At 32.6% G+C, this 15624-nt stretch overlaps 3 protein-coding genes across 4 annotated transcripts; 1 reads left to right on the top strand and 2 right to left on the bottom strand.

The window, feature by feature from the left end:
* Positions 1-2415: 2415 nt before the first annotated feature.
* Positions 2416-6372, top strand: LOC106719832 (major facilitator superfamily domain-containing protein 1). 2 transcript variants are annotated; one of them, XM_045686501.1, is made up of 11 exons: positions 2416-2543; positions 2616-2747; positions 3371-3521; positions 4228-4353; positions 4700-4905; positions 4980-5193; positions 5309-5522; positions 5601-5698; positions 5774-5886; positions 5959-6055; positions 6132-6372. In XM_045686501.1, exons 2-11 carry the CDS (start codon positions 2627-2629, stop codon positions 6319-6321), a joined length of 1530 nt encoding a protein of 509 aa, XP_045542457.1. In that variant the 5' UTR covers positions 2416-2543; positions 2616-2626; the 3' UTR covers positions 6322-6372. The 2 variants fall into 2 exon arrangements, with proteins under 2 accessions (XP_045542457.1, XP_014369768.1); XM_014514282.2 differs by having other exon boundaries at positions 6129-6372.
* A 153-nt stretch (positions 6373-6525) lies between these two features.
* On the bottom strand, positions 6526-7586 carry LOC106719917 (probable palmitoyltransferase ZDHHC24). Its single transcript, XM_014514404.2, has one exon. It carries the CDS (start codon positions 7439-7441, stop codon positions 6575-6577), a length of 867 nt encoding a protein of 288 aa, XP_014369890.2. The 5' UTR covers positions 7442-7586; the 3' UTR covers positions 6526-6574.
* A 1943-nt stretch (positions 7587-9529) lies between these two features.
* Positions 9530-15211, bottom strand: LOC106719824 (trifunctional enzyme subunit alpha, mitochondrial). Its single transcript, XM_045682747.1, has 14 exons — positions 15007-15211; positions 14781-14887; positions 14311-14497; positions 13891-14083; positions 13578-13699; positions 12766-12995; positions 12326-12505; positions 12039-12205; positions 11585-11814; positions 11233-11425; positions 10781-10916; positions 10396-10619; positions 9892-10008; positions 9530-9751 (listed from the first exon to the last, which is right to left on the bottom strand). The coding sequence occupies exons 1-14, from the start codon at positions 15074-15076 to the stop codon at positions 9613-9615; spliced, it is 2295 nt and encodes a 764-aa protein (XP_045538703.1). The 5' UTR covers positions 15077-15211; the 3' UTR covers positions 9530-9612.
* Positions 15212-15624: the final 413 nt, after the last annotated feature.

Raw genomic sequence — 15624 nt, 5'->3', positions numbered from 1 at the left:
GCAGTTTCGCACGTGTACTAAACAACTATTTTTGATACAGTTGCGAAAAAATGAAGCAAATTAATAGAATAATAAAAACACAATAAACTCAACTAACTAAAATGTTTGGAAAATGGCGCCAACCGTAAAAGAATACAAACAGAGATTTTTTTGTTTTCTTCACCCATTCTGGGTAGGCAAACTGAACTATGCCCAAACAACCAAGTCTTCAGTAGATTATTTTTATTGATATGAAATGAAAATGAAATTTAATGAGATGAAATAAAACGAAAACTAACTTAATTCATTGAATCAAATCATTAAATCTGATATTGTAACAAATTAGAAGCTTCTTTTTAGAAATATTTGCATGAATCATAAACACTTCAATGATTTTTTTTGTAAAAACTTCGTGGTTGGTTATTCTTTTTAAGAGACATTTTTTGACAGTTGGGAAAGACAAGTTTAGAAAAGCTAAAAAAAAAGCACGAGTAAAACAGTGTTTTAATACAGTTGCTCAAAAAGTGGCGTATTACAGGGACGAAGAGCGTTCGGAATGTGGGCTATTACATACTCATGCTTTTATATACTCGTAATGAAATATACTACTTCGAACCTTCTTTTGATTTTGTCCTGTTGGACACGTCTTTCCCGGACGCTCTGATGCATACGCTTGCACGTGAACTTCACATATTATATCAATTATCAACTCGTTCGTTCACCATTCGAATCGCCGACAGTCGCTCAACATAGCTGAACTTACGAGCGTGACGTGGCACGTAATTTAAACAAAATGACAGCACGTCTCAAAATTAATTAATTAAGAAACGGCTTAACTCACGTTTTGATCGTCCGGTGGCGGCACCGACTAGTTTCGGACCCATCGGGGGTCCATCTTCAGGGCGAGTGTTTACTTCGAGGACTTCGCGGTCGCGTCGCGTCTCGCACTGCGGGCCATAGCGCGTAGCGTGCGGCTCGAGGGGGCGGCGGGCGCGGGGGGCGCGGTGGCCGTTGCGTGCGTCGGCGACGGCGATGTCGACGAGTTCAAAATTGACGAGTCACTGTTGTTGTTAACATTAATTTGAATTTTAATTCAATTTTGAACTCGTCGACATCGCCGTCGCCGACGCACGCAACGGCCACCGCGCCCCCCGCGCCCGCCGCCCCCTCGAGCCGCGCGCTACGCGCTATGGCCCGCAGTGCGAGACGCGACGCGACCGCGAAGTCCTCGAAGTAAACACTCGCCCTGAAGATGGACCCCCGATGGGTCCGAAACTAGTCGGTGCCGCCACCGGACGATCAAAACGTGAGTTAAGCCGTTTCTTAATTAATTAATTATGATGTCTCACGAAAGTTTAAACAATTTAAGCACGTCTCAAAGTTTCTAATTTAACGATTAACGTACTTTTATTAACGGAAGTTGAGTTTAACGGAAGTTAACAAAAGCGTTAACACTTTTTGAAGTTAACTTAAAAGTTAATCCGTTAAGCAAAATGTTAACTTCGTTAATTAACGATTAACGGATTAACGAGTTAATGCCCAGCTCTGGTAATAATACATTATGATAATATAATTCACACGTAGATTTTGATATTAATATAAAGATAAAAAGTGGTTACATCTTTTGGAATGCACGACTGCTATTTCTTTTGAGTTATAGGCAGGTGTTATAATTTAGTAATATCGATAAGTTAATTAATAATATTCGCTAATTTTTGGATGAAGATGAAGAAACAATATAAAGCTTAATATGTTAGGTATACCTGTTTTAAAACAAGCACAGCGCCCCGACTTCGCACAAGTAACATTTATTGAATATTCCCGCCTAAACTATGCAATGAATTATAACAGTAAACCTAAAATGATCCAAATTCACGATTTAGTATTATTTGATAAAAAGAGCTTTGTTTGTAATAGTAATATTTGGCAAATTTTCGTTACAAAAAATCAATGACAGATATTTAAACTCTCCTGAGGGCGCTACAATCTGCATTAGTATTGCAACACTTAATATCTACATCAATACATCAAACGAACTAATGTAATTTAAACTCAGATAAAGAATAGACTTATATACTTGGTCCTAGAATTTAAACGTAAATTCAAAGTAAATGTTTTCGACATATCGTAACATTTTAAAGAATTTTATACATCAAATATAAATTACCGCGATTACTATAGAATAATTTGACAACTTGTAATTGAATTGTTGTTGCCATTACAAGAAATTAGTTCCGTAGGTTTTTCGCAAAATGGTGAGGGTTGCTATTTTTCTGGGCATAATCTATGCTGGCAGTCAGTGCCATATAGTAGGTAAATTATCTATAGTCAGGTCAGTGCCATCGCCATAGCGCCTTACGTCAACGTCAAATATATTTTTGTTTAACCTGTGACTGTGGCTAATTATTATATTTGCAACGATTTGCAAAAATTGAATTAATAATAATGTCACACAGTGATAGTGTGTAGTGCAATGTTATTCTAATATAGTTTTCCAACAATGTAGAATGAGATTGCATTAGAGGCGCTTCTAAAGTTTATGTGAAAATAAAGTTTTGATAAAGGTATACCATAAATTCTCGTTTGTAAATATTTGTTTATTTACATTTGTCTATAATATTGGTTAATTAATCCAGGACTTTCAAAAATGGATAATCCAACGTCCAGTGATATGAGATCAGTCCAGCTATCTCCAGACTCGTGGTGGCATCCAGCAAATAAGGTTCATAGGTTTTTAGCACTTTTATTAATGTGCTTCCTTTGTTTTGGTAAGTACGTTTGAATAGAAAGCTTAGGCGTATACATATATATTGTGAATGCTAAAAATAATATCAAAAATTCTTGAAATATAATATTCCTAGTGTACTGATTACTTTTTTTCAATATTGCTACAGTTGAATATTCTGCTTTGTGAACTTTTACGTTAATCTCCAAAATCATGAAATGACTTGTTCTAATTTTTTTTTAAATCTTTTAGAAAAGATTGATAATTTTCGATTTGCATGTTTTACATTCTTTCAAAGCGAGGAATGAAAAAAGTAGGTAGGTTAATAGACATAAAGTACTTATGAATATTTTATCCAATATACCAGTGTTGTTGGATATGCTTTACTTTGACAAAAATTGGGTACAAATTTATATCAATTTAAAAACCATGTGTAGTCTATTTCACACTCTTGACTGAATATAAGTGATTTATTAATTTAGTAGCCAAAAAGAAAAATAACATGTTTGGATTGCAATAAAATTAACATTTTATCATATTGACTGACTGACTCACTTTGGAAGTTCACTTTATAATTTGAAAATGGTAATGACATTGCAAGTGTTACTTAGGCGTTCTGGCATAAAGGTAAATTAATAAATAATTTTACGTAATTTTATTTTTCAGGTTCCTATTTTTGTTATGACACACCTGGTGCATTGGCTGACAATTTTAAGGGTGATTCTCACTTGAATACATCCCAATTTGCATTGTTATATTCCATATACTCGTGGCCAAATGTCATATTATGTTTCATTGGCGGTTATTTGATAGATAGGTTTGTATACTTATATGCAATTGTATTATACATATGTACATTTTGTTACATATGATGTCATCTTTGTCAAGATAAGCAAGTGTGTGTTGTTTATTGTGACCTTATTTACCTACTGATTATTATTAACATAGTTTCAAAGTTTAATGCATAATTTATTGTTGCTTATTAACATTTGATGACATATTATTTTCAATATAATATCTTTACATACTTATTGAGTTGCATCAAACAAAGGCATGTATGCAAACGTTGCATAAAATATTCAAATAAAGTGTAATGATAGTGTTGCTATAGGCATGTATGGAAATGTATATGACTATTTGTTTAGAGTTAAACACTGTAATAGAATCCTTGACTTCTCATCTCCATATCTCATCAAAGCCATATGTTACATTCCAAATGTAGGCTGACTCACTGTGTTCAATAAAAATATATTGCAGCCAGGGCTATTTATATAAAAGGTCTTCACATTTCAAATTGGAGTGAATTTTAATTTGAAAAATATGCAATCAAAAGTAGTTCCTTAGTCTTCTAAATCAGCCTAATTTCATATAAAACTTTAGTAGGTTTGAATGGAATGGTAATATACAGAACCACATAAAAATACCAAATAACAAATAAAAACAGAATACACAGGAAAACTTTGATTAACAATTTATGGACATATGTTTTACATAGTACAATTTAAAATAATCGTCATTTTCAGATATTTTGGGATAAGATTGGGAACAATTATATACATGGTCATCGTGACCATAGGAGCCATTGTTTTCGCCACTGGAGTTTACATAAATGTTTATTGGCTTATGATACTTGGCAGATTTATTTTTGGGTAACACATTGCGTAATTAATTTATTTCCATGCTTAGATTAAAAGTTAAATTTCTCATACATATCAATTATTGTAATACAGTGGAACTTGGATAAGCGAGAGACTTTGTCCGGTGCTGACGGACAACCTGCTTAAACAAGGGTTAGATAGAAACCTCTGTAAGCAAGAATACGCGATCCCTCTGATTCACGCTGATCCAGGTCCTATTGTAATTATAAAACTTACTGTAGGTACTGATTTAAAACACATCTTTTAATTCGTATTTCATAACTTGATAAATTACAGTAGTAATATTTATCTTTATATTTTTTACATTTAAAGCTTAATAATTCTTTTATGTTTCCAGTATTGGAGGAGAGTCTTTGCAAGTGGCAGTTAATAGCTATGTGGTGTTATGGTTTAAAGGGAAAGAATTGAACATGGTGTTTGGCCTACAGTTATCTTTCTCTAGATTTGGAAGTACTGTCAACTTTTGGGTTATGGAACCTATTTATAGATGGGTGGCAAATTACTATGGTGGATATGAACGTCTTGGAGTTGCTTTGTTTATTGGTAAATAGATTTTATGATTTGTAAATAGCATATTGATAAATAATTAAAATTAAGTATGGCTGTATAATTTTTAGCATCATTCACATGTGTTGGATCACTCATCTGTGGATTAATACTTGGATGGATGGATTACCGAGCTGAAAAGATGTTGGGTCGCCATGAGGAACAGAGTGATGCTGAACCATTCAGACTTTTAGATATTTTACACTTCAAAAGAGTGTTTTGGCTGGTTTCTGTTATATGTGTGGCATATTATTTAGCAATTTTCCCATTTATAGCCTTAGGAAAGTAAGTAATATCCCATAAACATTTTGAAATTTGCCTAAATATAATTTAGTTGGATAGAATATATGCTAAAATTTACATAATCTCATTGCATACTAACACATTGATACATTTTCAGATTATTCTTTGAACGTAAATTTGACTTTTCGCCTCAAGATGCTAATACAGTGAACTCAATGGTGTATTTATTGTCAGCAGCTTTGAGCCCATTCTTTGGCATTCTGATAGACAAGACTGGACGTAATGTGATGTGGGTAATAATTAGCACAATCACGACAATTGGCTCTCACTTTTTATTGGCATTCACATTTGTTAATCCATATGTAGGAGTGGTAAGAAAAAATATTTTTATTGTTTTTTTTTAATATTTTTTGGCTGTTGATTCAAATTCTTTCGTCTAATTGTTTCAGATGTCACTAGGTATTTCATATTCATTGTTAGCGAGTGGATTATGGCCACTTGTTGCTTTGATTGTCCCCAAAAATCAATTAGGTACAGCATATGGAATGTAAGGACTTCTTGAGGGATATCTTTTTTATTTTTACAAAAGTTATTTTCTGAAACATTTTACATAATTTTACAGATGTCAAGCCGTCCAAAACTTAGGTTTAGCTACTGTTCTTATTCTGGCTGGTGTTATTGTTGACAAATACGGATACTTGATGCTGGAAATGTTTTTCTTAGGATGTTTATTCAGTAAGGAGAAAAAAATCAATTTGTAAAATTTTTGTGCATTTAATCTCAATTTAATTAAATGTAATTTTTTAGTATCTCTTATTGCCGCCGTATTAATATATATTGTGGATTCTGCTAACAATGGAGTTCTTAATATGTCTCCAAGTATGCGAGAATCGATGACGGATACGTAAGTATCATTAGTTGGTTGTGTAGTTTGTCAAATTTATTTGTAACTTGGCAACATTAATTTTTTTTTTCAGAAGTGAATGTCGTGACGAAACTGCAAATCTGTTAGAACATGAAGATAGTTCAGACCAAGAGGTGACTGATTCGCGTGATCGACCTGATCCAAAGGAGCCTCAACGCGATTTCACACAGTCACAATCTGACAGAATACGCAGTAGATATATAGCGCAATTATTGCCAAATACTAACATTCCAGACAGACAATAGGGAATATATAATATAACCACTATTATGTAATTGTAAATATATATAATATAATGTAAAGATATAATATAGAATGTAAAATTATGTCAATTTTAATTTTGTAATACAATAAAAAATAAAGTGTACTTTAATTTCTTATAATAATAAAATGTTTCAATCATTAACCATAATTAATTTTTAAGTATTCATTATCAAATACAATGGTGTAATTTTATTTTTTCAATATATTGAGGTTAGCTAAAAGGCACTAGAACATTTATTGTGTTTTATCATTAATATCCCATTCAAAGCCATTACCAGGCAGTGGACTGTAAATGAATGGAGATATCCAAGTCAAGTGCCACCTGGCACCGAGTACTTCTATTAAATTACACGTCCAACCTTTATCATAAACAGATTTTAAAGAATTTTTATTTTCTGGTGTAATTTTTCCATTTAAAACATTGTTAATATGGTAGAAAAATAAGAAACCTGTAAACAATGCTACCAAGAAGTTAATCAAAACCAAAAATACATAAACACTCTCAGGACCAAAATCTATGACAAAACTGGCCAATGGAAATAGAAATTTAATAATTACAAGCCCATGATTCCATGATATGAATTGCGCTAAAAACTGTACATTATAATAAAATGCATACAACATAGCCACAAATATGTCCAGTGTAAACATGATGAAATATCTGTAATTGTAGTACCCAATACAACAAGCAAAAAATGTACAATGATGGTCCCGTTTTAAAATACATATGTTACAAGTATCACAATGCCATGCACGGGGTGGACGCAAGAAGTCACATTCAGCACAAAAATCCCAATTTTGTGTATTACTCATCACCTTCTCACTCATTCTCCCTTTAACACTTGTATCAGTAAACATTCCAAAAATCATGTTTCCGACTATGTTAAGTATCAAAAATGCTGCACAGCAATAATGAATGAAATATGGTATACTCCATTCTTTAACTACAGCTGGCAATACAATACAAAGCTCAAAATAAATAAATACGGGCACCAAAATGAAAATTATTGCCAGGTATATGCTATGTTCTAAAACACGTTTTAAACGCATATGCTTTTTTAAGTTTAAATTTAATAGCAGGCTGTTAGATTTGAAACACATGATAAAAACAACAACAACTATGAAAAATATTACATTAAACTTATTTTTAATACTTGGTCTGAACCATAAAAAAACTAATTGATGATTTTAAATCTAATAAAGTGGGCGCATCATAAAGGCACATTAGAGTTGTCTTCGCCACTGGTCCTCCTGAAAAAATGTAAAATTAATACAAGTGTACATCCTGACAACAATTTTTTTTACTTGATAATAAAAACAGTTGCAGGATCAAGTCATGATTATTTAAACACTCCTTGTCCTGTATATAATAAACTGACTAAAATTATTTTCTTGAGTTTCTAATGCGATAGGTCGTTTAGACTTTTACCTTTTTCGCTTTATGAAACGACCTTGTTTAAAGGAGAAAGTAAATTAATTACTTGCTAGTTACAATTTAAATGACAAATGTATCGAAATCTTCATAACGGAATTTCTTTTACCTCAGATCTAGAAATTAGGCATTTTCGTAATTGCTTGTTCATTTTACTATTTGGGTATATCTTATTTTCTCTAGTAACATGTAACAAAATTTATTATACATGTCCTACCTTAAGTTATGAATATAACCATTTGATACACCACACATTAAACGAATAAGACGATCTTATAGAAATGACGCCTCTCGCATAAAATTAGTTTTCGGACCACATTTTTTATTTGATTTAATTATTTGACCCTCTTTATTTTGTATTAATCTTATTTTGTATACTGTTGTTGGTATTGTACAAAGTTAGTTTTAAAGAGACAAGTAGAGTTGACAAGTATAAGATACTTTTGTAGAGACAAGAAGAGTTGACAAGTATTTTTTTAATTCAATTTCATGGTCTGAGGAGACCTTTAAGCCAAGTCTTAGACAAGAATATCCAGATGTACAATGATGATGACAAATTGTACAGGTACACATCGACACCAAGAACTGACAATCTAACATCGATTTTTTAAAATTATGAACGTACTAGCTGTTGCCCGCGACGAATTAAAAAAAACGTAAAAAGTAGCCTATGTGTTCTTCCAGGCTATGTTCTACAACTGTGCCAAATTTCATAAAGATCCGTTGAGCCGTTTTGGAGATACCTTCAAACAAACATCCATCCTTCTAAACGTTCACATTCATAATATTAGTATGATAATTATTATATTTCAAAAATCGACCGGGATATCTAAACAGGTGGGCATATGCCATTTCCTATGTCCATGCAGATTTTGCATATTTTCTGACAGAACCAACCAATAGCAGTGCGTCTCCGTCTCTCACTGAGCTACAAACTTGTTTGACTAAACCCGCTTTTTTTTTAAAGTCTTCTTAATTAAACTTACTTGGTTAATTAGCAGCAATTAAAATATTACGTTTGAATTACTTACCTTCTGTTCTTACCTGATATTATTCACCACTTTTAGTAAATTTTTTAAGCTACTTTTATAAATTACATTCGTTTTTTAACCGATTGCTAAAAGGGAGGAATAAAAATAAATTCTTCTATATATATATTTTATTAAAGCACTTTCCAAAAGTATGCAATCTCATTCTACACAATAAATAACACCATGAATCTCTATATCTGTAATATAAAAATGTATATGCATTTAAATACACATACTTATTACAAGACAATTATAACCTTTACTTATAAAAAAAGCTTTCAATAGCCGAGGCAGCATTTGTAATAAATTATTACCTTCAGATCATCCCTACCACTAGAAACAGAAAAATAATTTGTGATGTTTAAATAATTAACCATTCATCCAATTTAATTTTATGCATGAAAAAAAACTTATAAAACACAAAGCAAGTATATAACAAATATTTGTCTCATTCAACTTTTTAGCATAGCAATAAATTCAGTCTGTGCTAATATTAATAAAAATAAACGTAAAACACCATTTTATAATGTGTTAAAAAAAAATTAAGAAGGAACACTTTAACATTTAACATGGATTACATGTAAATAGGTTAACTATTGTAATCTTACATTATAACAGTATTCTTATATATGATATAATCAACATCAGATTTTTATTAAAATAACTGCTTTTTAGATAAAATCCTTTAGAAAATAGACAATTTACTTACAGTTGAAACATGAATATAAATAAAAAATATTAATCAATGGCTGGTTATTATAAAGTAATATAGTTTCAATGATTTCACAGTTCATTGAAAGCTATACTTATTACTTGGTATGGAACTTCTTGCTTGTATCTTTGGCCATGTCGATAAGAGTCTGAGCCGGCTTGAACGGTGCTCCGTACAATCCCTGGAACTCTTCCATTTTCTTAACTAATTTATCAGCACCAAATTGATCAACCCATCTGCAAGAGAAATAATCGATAACTGTTAAGATTTGAAATAATGCAATAACAAAAAAATAATACAATGAAAATTAAAAATATAACAATTATTTTGTTTATTTTTTTTTTTTAGTTGTAATCACATTAATGTTACAACAAACCTGAAAGGTCCGCCAGTAAATGGAGGGAATCCTAGACCGAAGACAGCGCCCACGTCGCCCTCCAGTGGGCTGTGGAGAATTTTCTCTTCCAACGATAATACTGCTTCATTCACGAACCTGATAATAAAAATAATTGTATGTCAAGTTATGGTTATAAATGTTTTTTTGGAAAAGATACAAATCTATATATATAAAAGAAAGTCGTGTTAGTTACACTATTTATAACTCAAGAACGGCTAAATCGATTTGACTGAAAATTGGTGGGCAGGTAGCTTAGAACCAGGAAACGGACATAGGATAATTTTTACCCCGTTTTCTATTTTTTATTCCGCGCGGACGGAGTCGCTGGTAAAAGCTAGTGATTAATATTTAACAAGACAAACTTATTGCGAACTAAAAACTGTCAATCCGTCTTTTTATAATACCTTGAAGGACTCCATACATTTAAATTTAATTTATACAGCAAATCTCATAGCATAAAAACCTTATCTGTGTATGTATTACCTGGAAACCATACGTAATTGTTGATCTTCAACAGTATTGGCACCTTTAGGCTCCAGAGAGTATTTGTCCTTCAATATTTGCACGGCGTCCTGGTTGACGTCCCTGTTCTTAGTGCCCTTCTCGTACACGTAGAAACCTTTGCCCGACTTCCTGCCCATGAAGCCCGCCTTCACTAAGTCCTGCATGATGCCGAGATCACCGCCGGCGATACGGTCACCGAAAGCCTGTAATAATGTAAAATTTAGTCGAACAAACTACTAGGATATAAGGATATTTTACAAATATAACATAATTGTACTAAATTGCATTAAATGTGCTTATATTTGTATCTTTTTAGCTTCATTAATATGGTTAGTTGTTAAGCAAGCTTGGTATATTTATTTACCTTTGCTAAATCGACAGCAATATGTGAACCAACGTCTATACCGACTTCATCAGCGAGTGTGGCAGCTCCCACAGGGAACCCAAACTGTTTGGTCATGTTATCTAAGTCTTTCGGGTCAACACCTTCTTGTAACAACCTAAAATTTATAAATATACATCTTAACAATAAGTTTTTAGCCGACTTCAAAAAGAAGGAGGTTATCAATTCGACTGTTTTTTTTTTCTATGTGTGTTACCGAGGTGCTCCGTCACTGGTGGTCTGATTTTGATAAAAAAATATTTTAAGCGAAAGGAACTGCTTGCAGATGGGTCCCATTTTTTTTTTATGGATACAGATGTTTGTTACTATGTAACTTTAGTACAACTGAATGTATCTTGATTAAATTTAGAACAGAAATATATATTACAGTCTAGAATAGCGTCTATATCTGTCTATATTTAGTCTATGTTAACCTGACAGCCTCGCTGAGCATGGTAGAGAGTATGCGTGTTGTGTAGAAGCCGGGCCCGTCTCCCACGGTGATGACAACCTTGCCCTGACGCAGGCCAACAGCCACTGCAGCCGCCGCAGTGTCCTCACTCGTGCCTGGATGCCGGATGATCTCCAGCAGCTGCATCTTGTCCACCGGAGAGAAGTAGTGCATACCTTACACAATATACATACCATTATAGTTTGTAATTCACTTCGGCTGGCAATTAAACAAAAATCTATGTTCTAGGTACATAAAACAGATTGAAAAGGCTGCATAAATGTTTCTGTGTGCTTGTACATTTTTTTATTGAAATATATAAAAAAAATACTTACCGATAACTTTTTCAGGACGACGACTACCAGCAGCTATTTTAGTGATGGGTATAGCACTGGTATTAGTGGCTAGAATACAGTGCTCGGGTATCACAGCTTCCAGCTCCTTTATAACTTTATGCTTTATATTAATATCCTCGAATACAGCCTCAATTACACAGTCCACATTTTTGAAATGATCATAACTCAATGTTGGTAAGAGATTTGATAAATATTTGTCTTTTTGTAATCTTAAACAAAAAAAAACAATGTTTGTTAAATAAAAAAAAACAAGTGATTATATCTTTATGACACTAAGGGGAAGGAAAGGATACAAATTGAATGACAACTCACTTATCATACATACACCCAAGTACTTTTCATCTAATCTTTAGCATTTAACACATTTAAAATTTAATTACATGTAAAAATAGTGTTAATTCTAATACTTCTATTTATTATATTTAATACTCACGCGGAAATTCTTTTGCGTTTAACGGCATTGGCTAAGCCAGTCTGTATCTGTCCCACTCCTCTGTAGAGGCCAGGGTTTGTTGCATCTTTCATAACAACATTGTAACCCTTGTCTATTGACACTTGCACTATACCCGCACCCATCAAACCAGCGCCAAGTACACCAATCTAAATAATACATACAATAAAAAATTATTAAAGTGCACTTGTAACAAAAAGAAAAACATTTGGGACTTATTAATTAAATTAAAATACATTAAAATAAATATGAAAATAATTTTAACTTACTGTTTTAACATCCACTTTCGATTTACCGAATCTGTTTTTCTTACATTCAGTTTGACCTCTAAAAAGGCCGATCAGTCCTTTGCTCTGTGGAGTCATGGCTAACTCACCGAACCCTTGTGCTTCAGCTTCGTAACCTTCAATGGGTCCTTTATCTACACCGGTTCTTACTACTTCAAGAATCTGAAGAGGGAAAATCAAAAATTATAATTAATTCAGTTTTCAATAAGTCAAAAAAGCAGTATTTACTGAATGAAGACATTTTCGATATATTGTTTAGTTAATATCTTATTCTATTTGGTTTAAATGTAGTTGGTGATAAACTAATAAGCCAGTAATGAGCTATGTAGCCTAAATAACAGTGCAGTATAGCAAGTTGATTTAAAATAAAACAAAAATAAGGAACTTCATTCCAATTATCTTAATATTTTCTTATATCTCACCTTCAAAGGTGCAGGATATAAACCACGGGATGCTTTCATTACTTGTTCCTTAGCCTTTTTAAAGATCATGTTTTTAACAAAGTCCCATTTCATTGCTGTTGCCATTACTTTGTCAACTAGTCCTTTCTTAGATCTGTCCACCTTAAGCTTCCCAGATGCAATGTCTTTTGCAATTTGCACAGCAACATTTTCTAGGTACTTCATTGTGTTATCAGCAGGTTGACTTAGACCTGTAGGAGTAATAATTTAGACACTAAAATGAATACTGATGACATTCAATGTCCAAGAAACAGTATGTAGATAAAAGATATCTCAAATGAGCGGCAAATACATTGAGCTTTGACTCTCAAGTTTAATTGGAGAAAAGAAAGTTAACATTTGTTCTTTACCTATAAATGTATTAATGTTTTATGTTTTTTTTATATTACAAGGTGACAAACGAGGAATCGGCCACATGAATTCGTCGAAATGACGAAGCGACCGTCGCCCATAAACATTCGCAATTGCAGATGCGTTGCCTACCCTCAATCGACGAAGGAGGAGACGCACAAAAAGAGAATATTCAACCATCCTATGCGTCTCCCCCTCCATCAAATCCACCTCCCCTTCCCATCCTTTCCTTATAAAAAAAAAAAAGAAAAGATCAGACTGTATGCAGAATTACTTCCACTTCACGCCTGTCTTCTGTGTGGTCATGGTATTTCACCGGGCGAGCCCACCAATTCATGCAACATATGTTGTTGTTGCTGGTGTCTACCACTGTTGAAGGTATAATATTGTTAGGTATTTTAAATAGTAAATTATATATGTACCTGGTCCTAAAGGCGATACTAATAAATCTACAAGTCCTAATTTCTTTGCTTTATCTGCTTTAACTGTTTTCCCTGTTAATGCTAAGTCCAATGTTGTAGGCACTGATGTGAGTTTAGGTGTCCTGCCAACATATAAATATATTTATAATCACTATTTTTAACTTTTTTTTAAATAATTCATATAAATGAGTACAAACCTGAATCAAACTAAAGTTGAGTATCAAATATCAACAATAGTAAAAAAGTATGAATTAAGTAAATACAGAAGTATGAGTGTCCCTAATTTTAGATAAAGATTGTGTACATAATATACCTTTGAGTGCCACCTCCTCCTGGTAAAAGACCTAACATAACCTCAGGTAGTCCAAGACCAGTCTTTGAGTCCTTGACTGCAATTCTATAGTGACAAGCCAGAGCTGTTTCCAGGCCTCCGCCCAGACAAGAACCTTGAATTGCTGCTACATATGGCTTGCGAGAGTTTTCCATGCGTTTGAATATTTCATGGCCTAGAAAAAAAAGGATGTTATTGAACTGACATTGTGAGAGAAGTAGCAATATTTTCATTAAAAAGTGCCAATTATGTAAAATCAAATTTACGTAAACTAAACATTTTACTGAATTCTATATACACTTAATACCTTCAAATAATACTGTAATTTCTAATTATATATTTGCACAATCTTATGAAGGAACAGAATAAAACTTGTGATCCAACAATGTGATTAATACATACCAGCTTTAGAAAGACTAATAACTTCCTCTTTTGTTTTGCAGTTCTCAATCATAGTTATGTCAGCACCGGCTATAAAGCAGCCTGGCTTGCCAGATATTAGCACGGCTGCCTCTATCGAGGGATTTGAATCCACTTCATTCACAATAGTTCTAAACTCATCCATCAACACTGTATTAAGTGTATTTACCTAGAAGTATTGTTAATAATATTATTTAATAAACATAATTAATGTACCAAGAAGTAACCATGATATGTTTATGATTACAATTAAACATATAATAAACTATAGTTTCTATATAAAACAATTGAAACAAATTAATTATGTTTCATGCATTTTTAATATACATTACACAATGTTCCTTTTTCAAAATTGGAAGTTTAAACCTTATTACTTTAAAAGTGGTACTGAAATGTTTATTGTTCTTTATGACCTTTGATGATATTGATGTGAAAATATTAAGATTTCTTACCTTAACATTTGGAGAGTCTAAAGTAATGACATAAACGCCGTCAACTAATTTACACTTGGTATGGACATGATTACCTGCAGCAACTGCATACGATCTACAGTTTGCACCTAAAATCATTGTATTACTTAGTATGTATATATAAGTCATATTTTGCGAATAAGTCTACGGAATTCCTAAAAATATATGAAAATAAAAATAAAAACCAAGAGAAAATCTTTCAACTTACTATTGAAAAATTTAATGTTATTCCGATGTTTAAGGATCTTTAGTGCACTCAACATCTTGCTATTAGACATTTTCAACTGAAAATATAAATAATGAACTAAAAAGTAGGCCTTAGAAAGATTTAAGAAACTTCGAAAATTGGACCCAGACTTTGAACCTAAACTTTCTTGTTGGAGGTGACGGCTAAGCAGGTTAAGGGGGAGGGAGGGAGGCAGGGGGGAGGAAAATGTAAATGTTACCACTTACCAAAAACAAGAATAATCATGATTATTGTTGTCAGTGTAAAAAAGTATCTAATTGAAGTAGAACTTATTACACCAACTAACTACGCTTAATTAAAATATGAAAACAAAAAACCCGACTGACTGAGATTCCTGAAATAGCGACTCCTATTGGCAGCATTACAAAACAAAGATTTTTTATTTTACTAATGTTAGTCGGGTAATAGTAAAAATAATCTAGGTAAGTGATAGTTAATGTAAGCATACTAAATTGCCATCATCTTTTTGGACTAAAGTAAAAGGATCTTTAATTTCATTTAAAGAATCAATAATCTTATGACCTTAAACTCAACCTACATACTTCAGAATTAAAACAGAATAAGTATCTACGTAACATA

This window comes from Papilio machaon, chromosome 1 (assembly GCF_912999745.1).
Source record: "Papilio machaon chromosome 1, ilPapMach1.1, whole genome shotgun sequence".
Classification (NCBI taxonomy): Eukaryota; Metazoa; Arthropoda; class Insecta; order Lepidoptera; family Papilionidae; genus Papilio; species Papilio machaon.
This window is presented reverse-complemented; position numbering and strand designations above follow the sequence as displayed.

Bases quoted from the DNA above. Each gene is read 5' to 3' on its own strand.
- LOC106719832 (XM_014514282.2), top strand. From the start codon at position 2,627: ATGGATAATCCAACGTCCAGTGATATGAGATCAGTCCAGCTATCTCCA. The intron at 4,906-4,979 runs GTAAATAGATTT...TATAATTTTTAG, and splicing joins TGGAGTTGCTTTGTTTATTG to CATCATTCACATGTGTTGGA. The intron at 5,523-5,600 runs GTAAGAAAAAAT...TAATTGTTTCAG, and splicing joins TTAATCCATATGTAGGAGTG to ATGTCACTAGGTATTTCATA.
- LOC106719917 (XM_014514404.2), bottom strand. From the start codon at position 7,441: ATGTGTTTCAAATCTAACAGCCTGCTATTAAATTTAAACTTAAAAAAG.
- LOC106719824 (XM_045682747.1), bottom strand. From the start codon at position 15,076: ATGTCTAATAGCAAGATGTTGAGTGCACTAAAGATCCTTAAACATCGG. The intron at 12,996-13,577 runs GTACATATATAA...TTACTCCTACAG, and splicing joins AGTATCGCCTTTAGGACCAG to GTCTAAGTCAACCTGCTGAT. The intron at 10,620-10,780 runs GTAAATAAATAT...ACATTATTACAG, and splicing joins TTGCTGTCGATTTAGCAAAG to GCTTTCGGTGACCGTATCGC.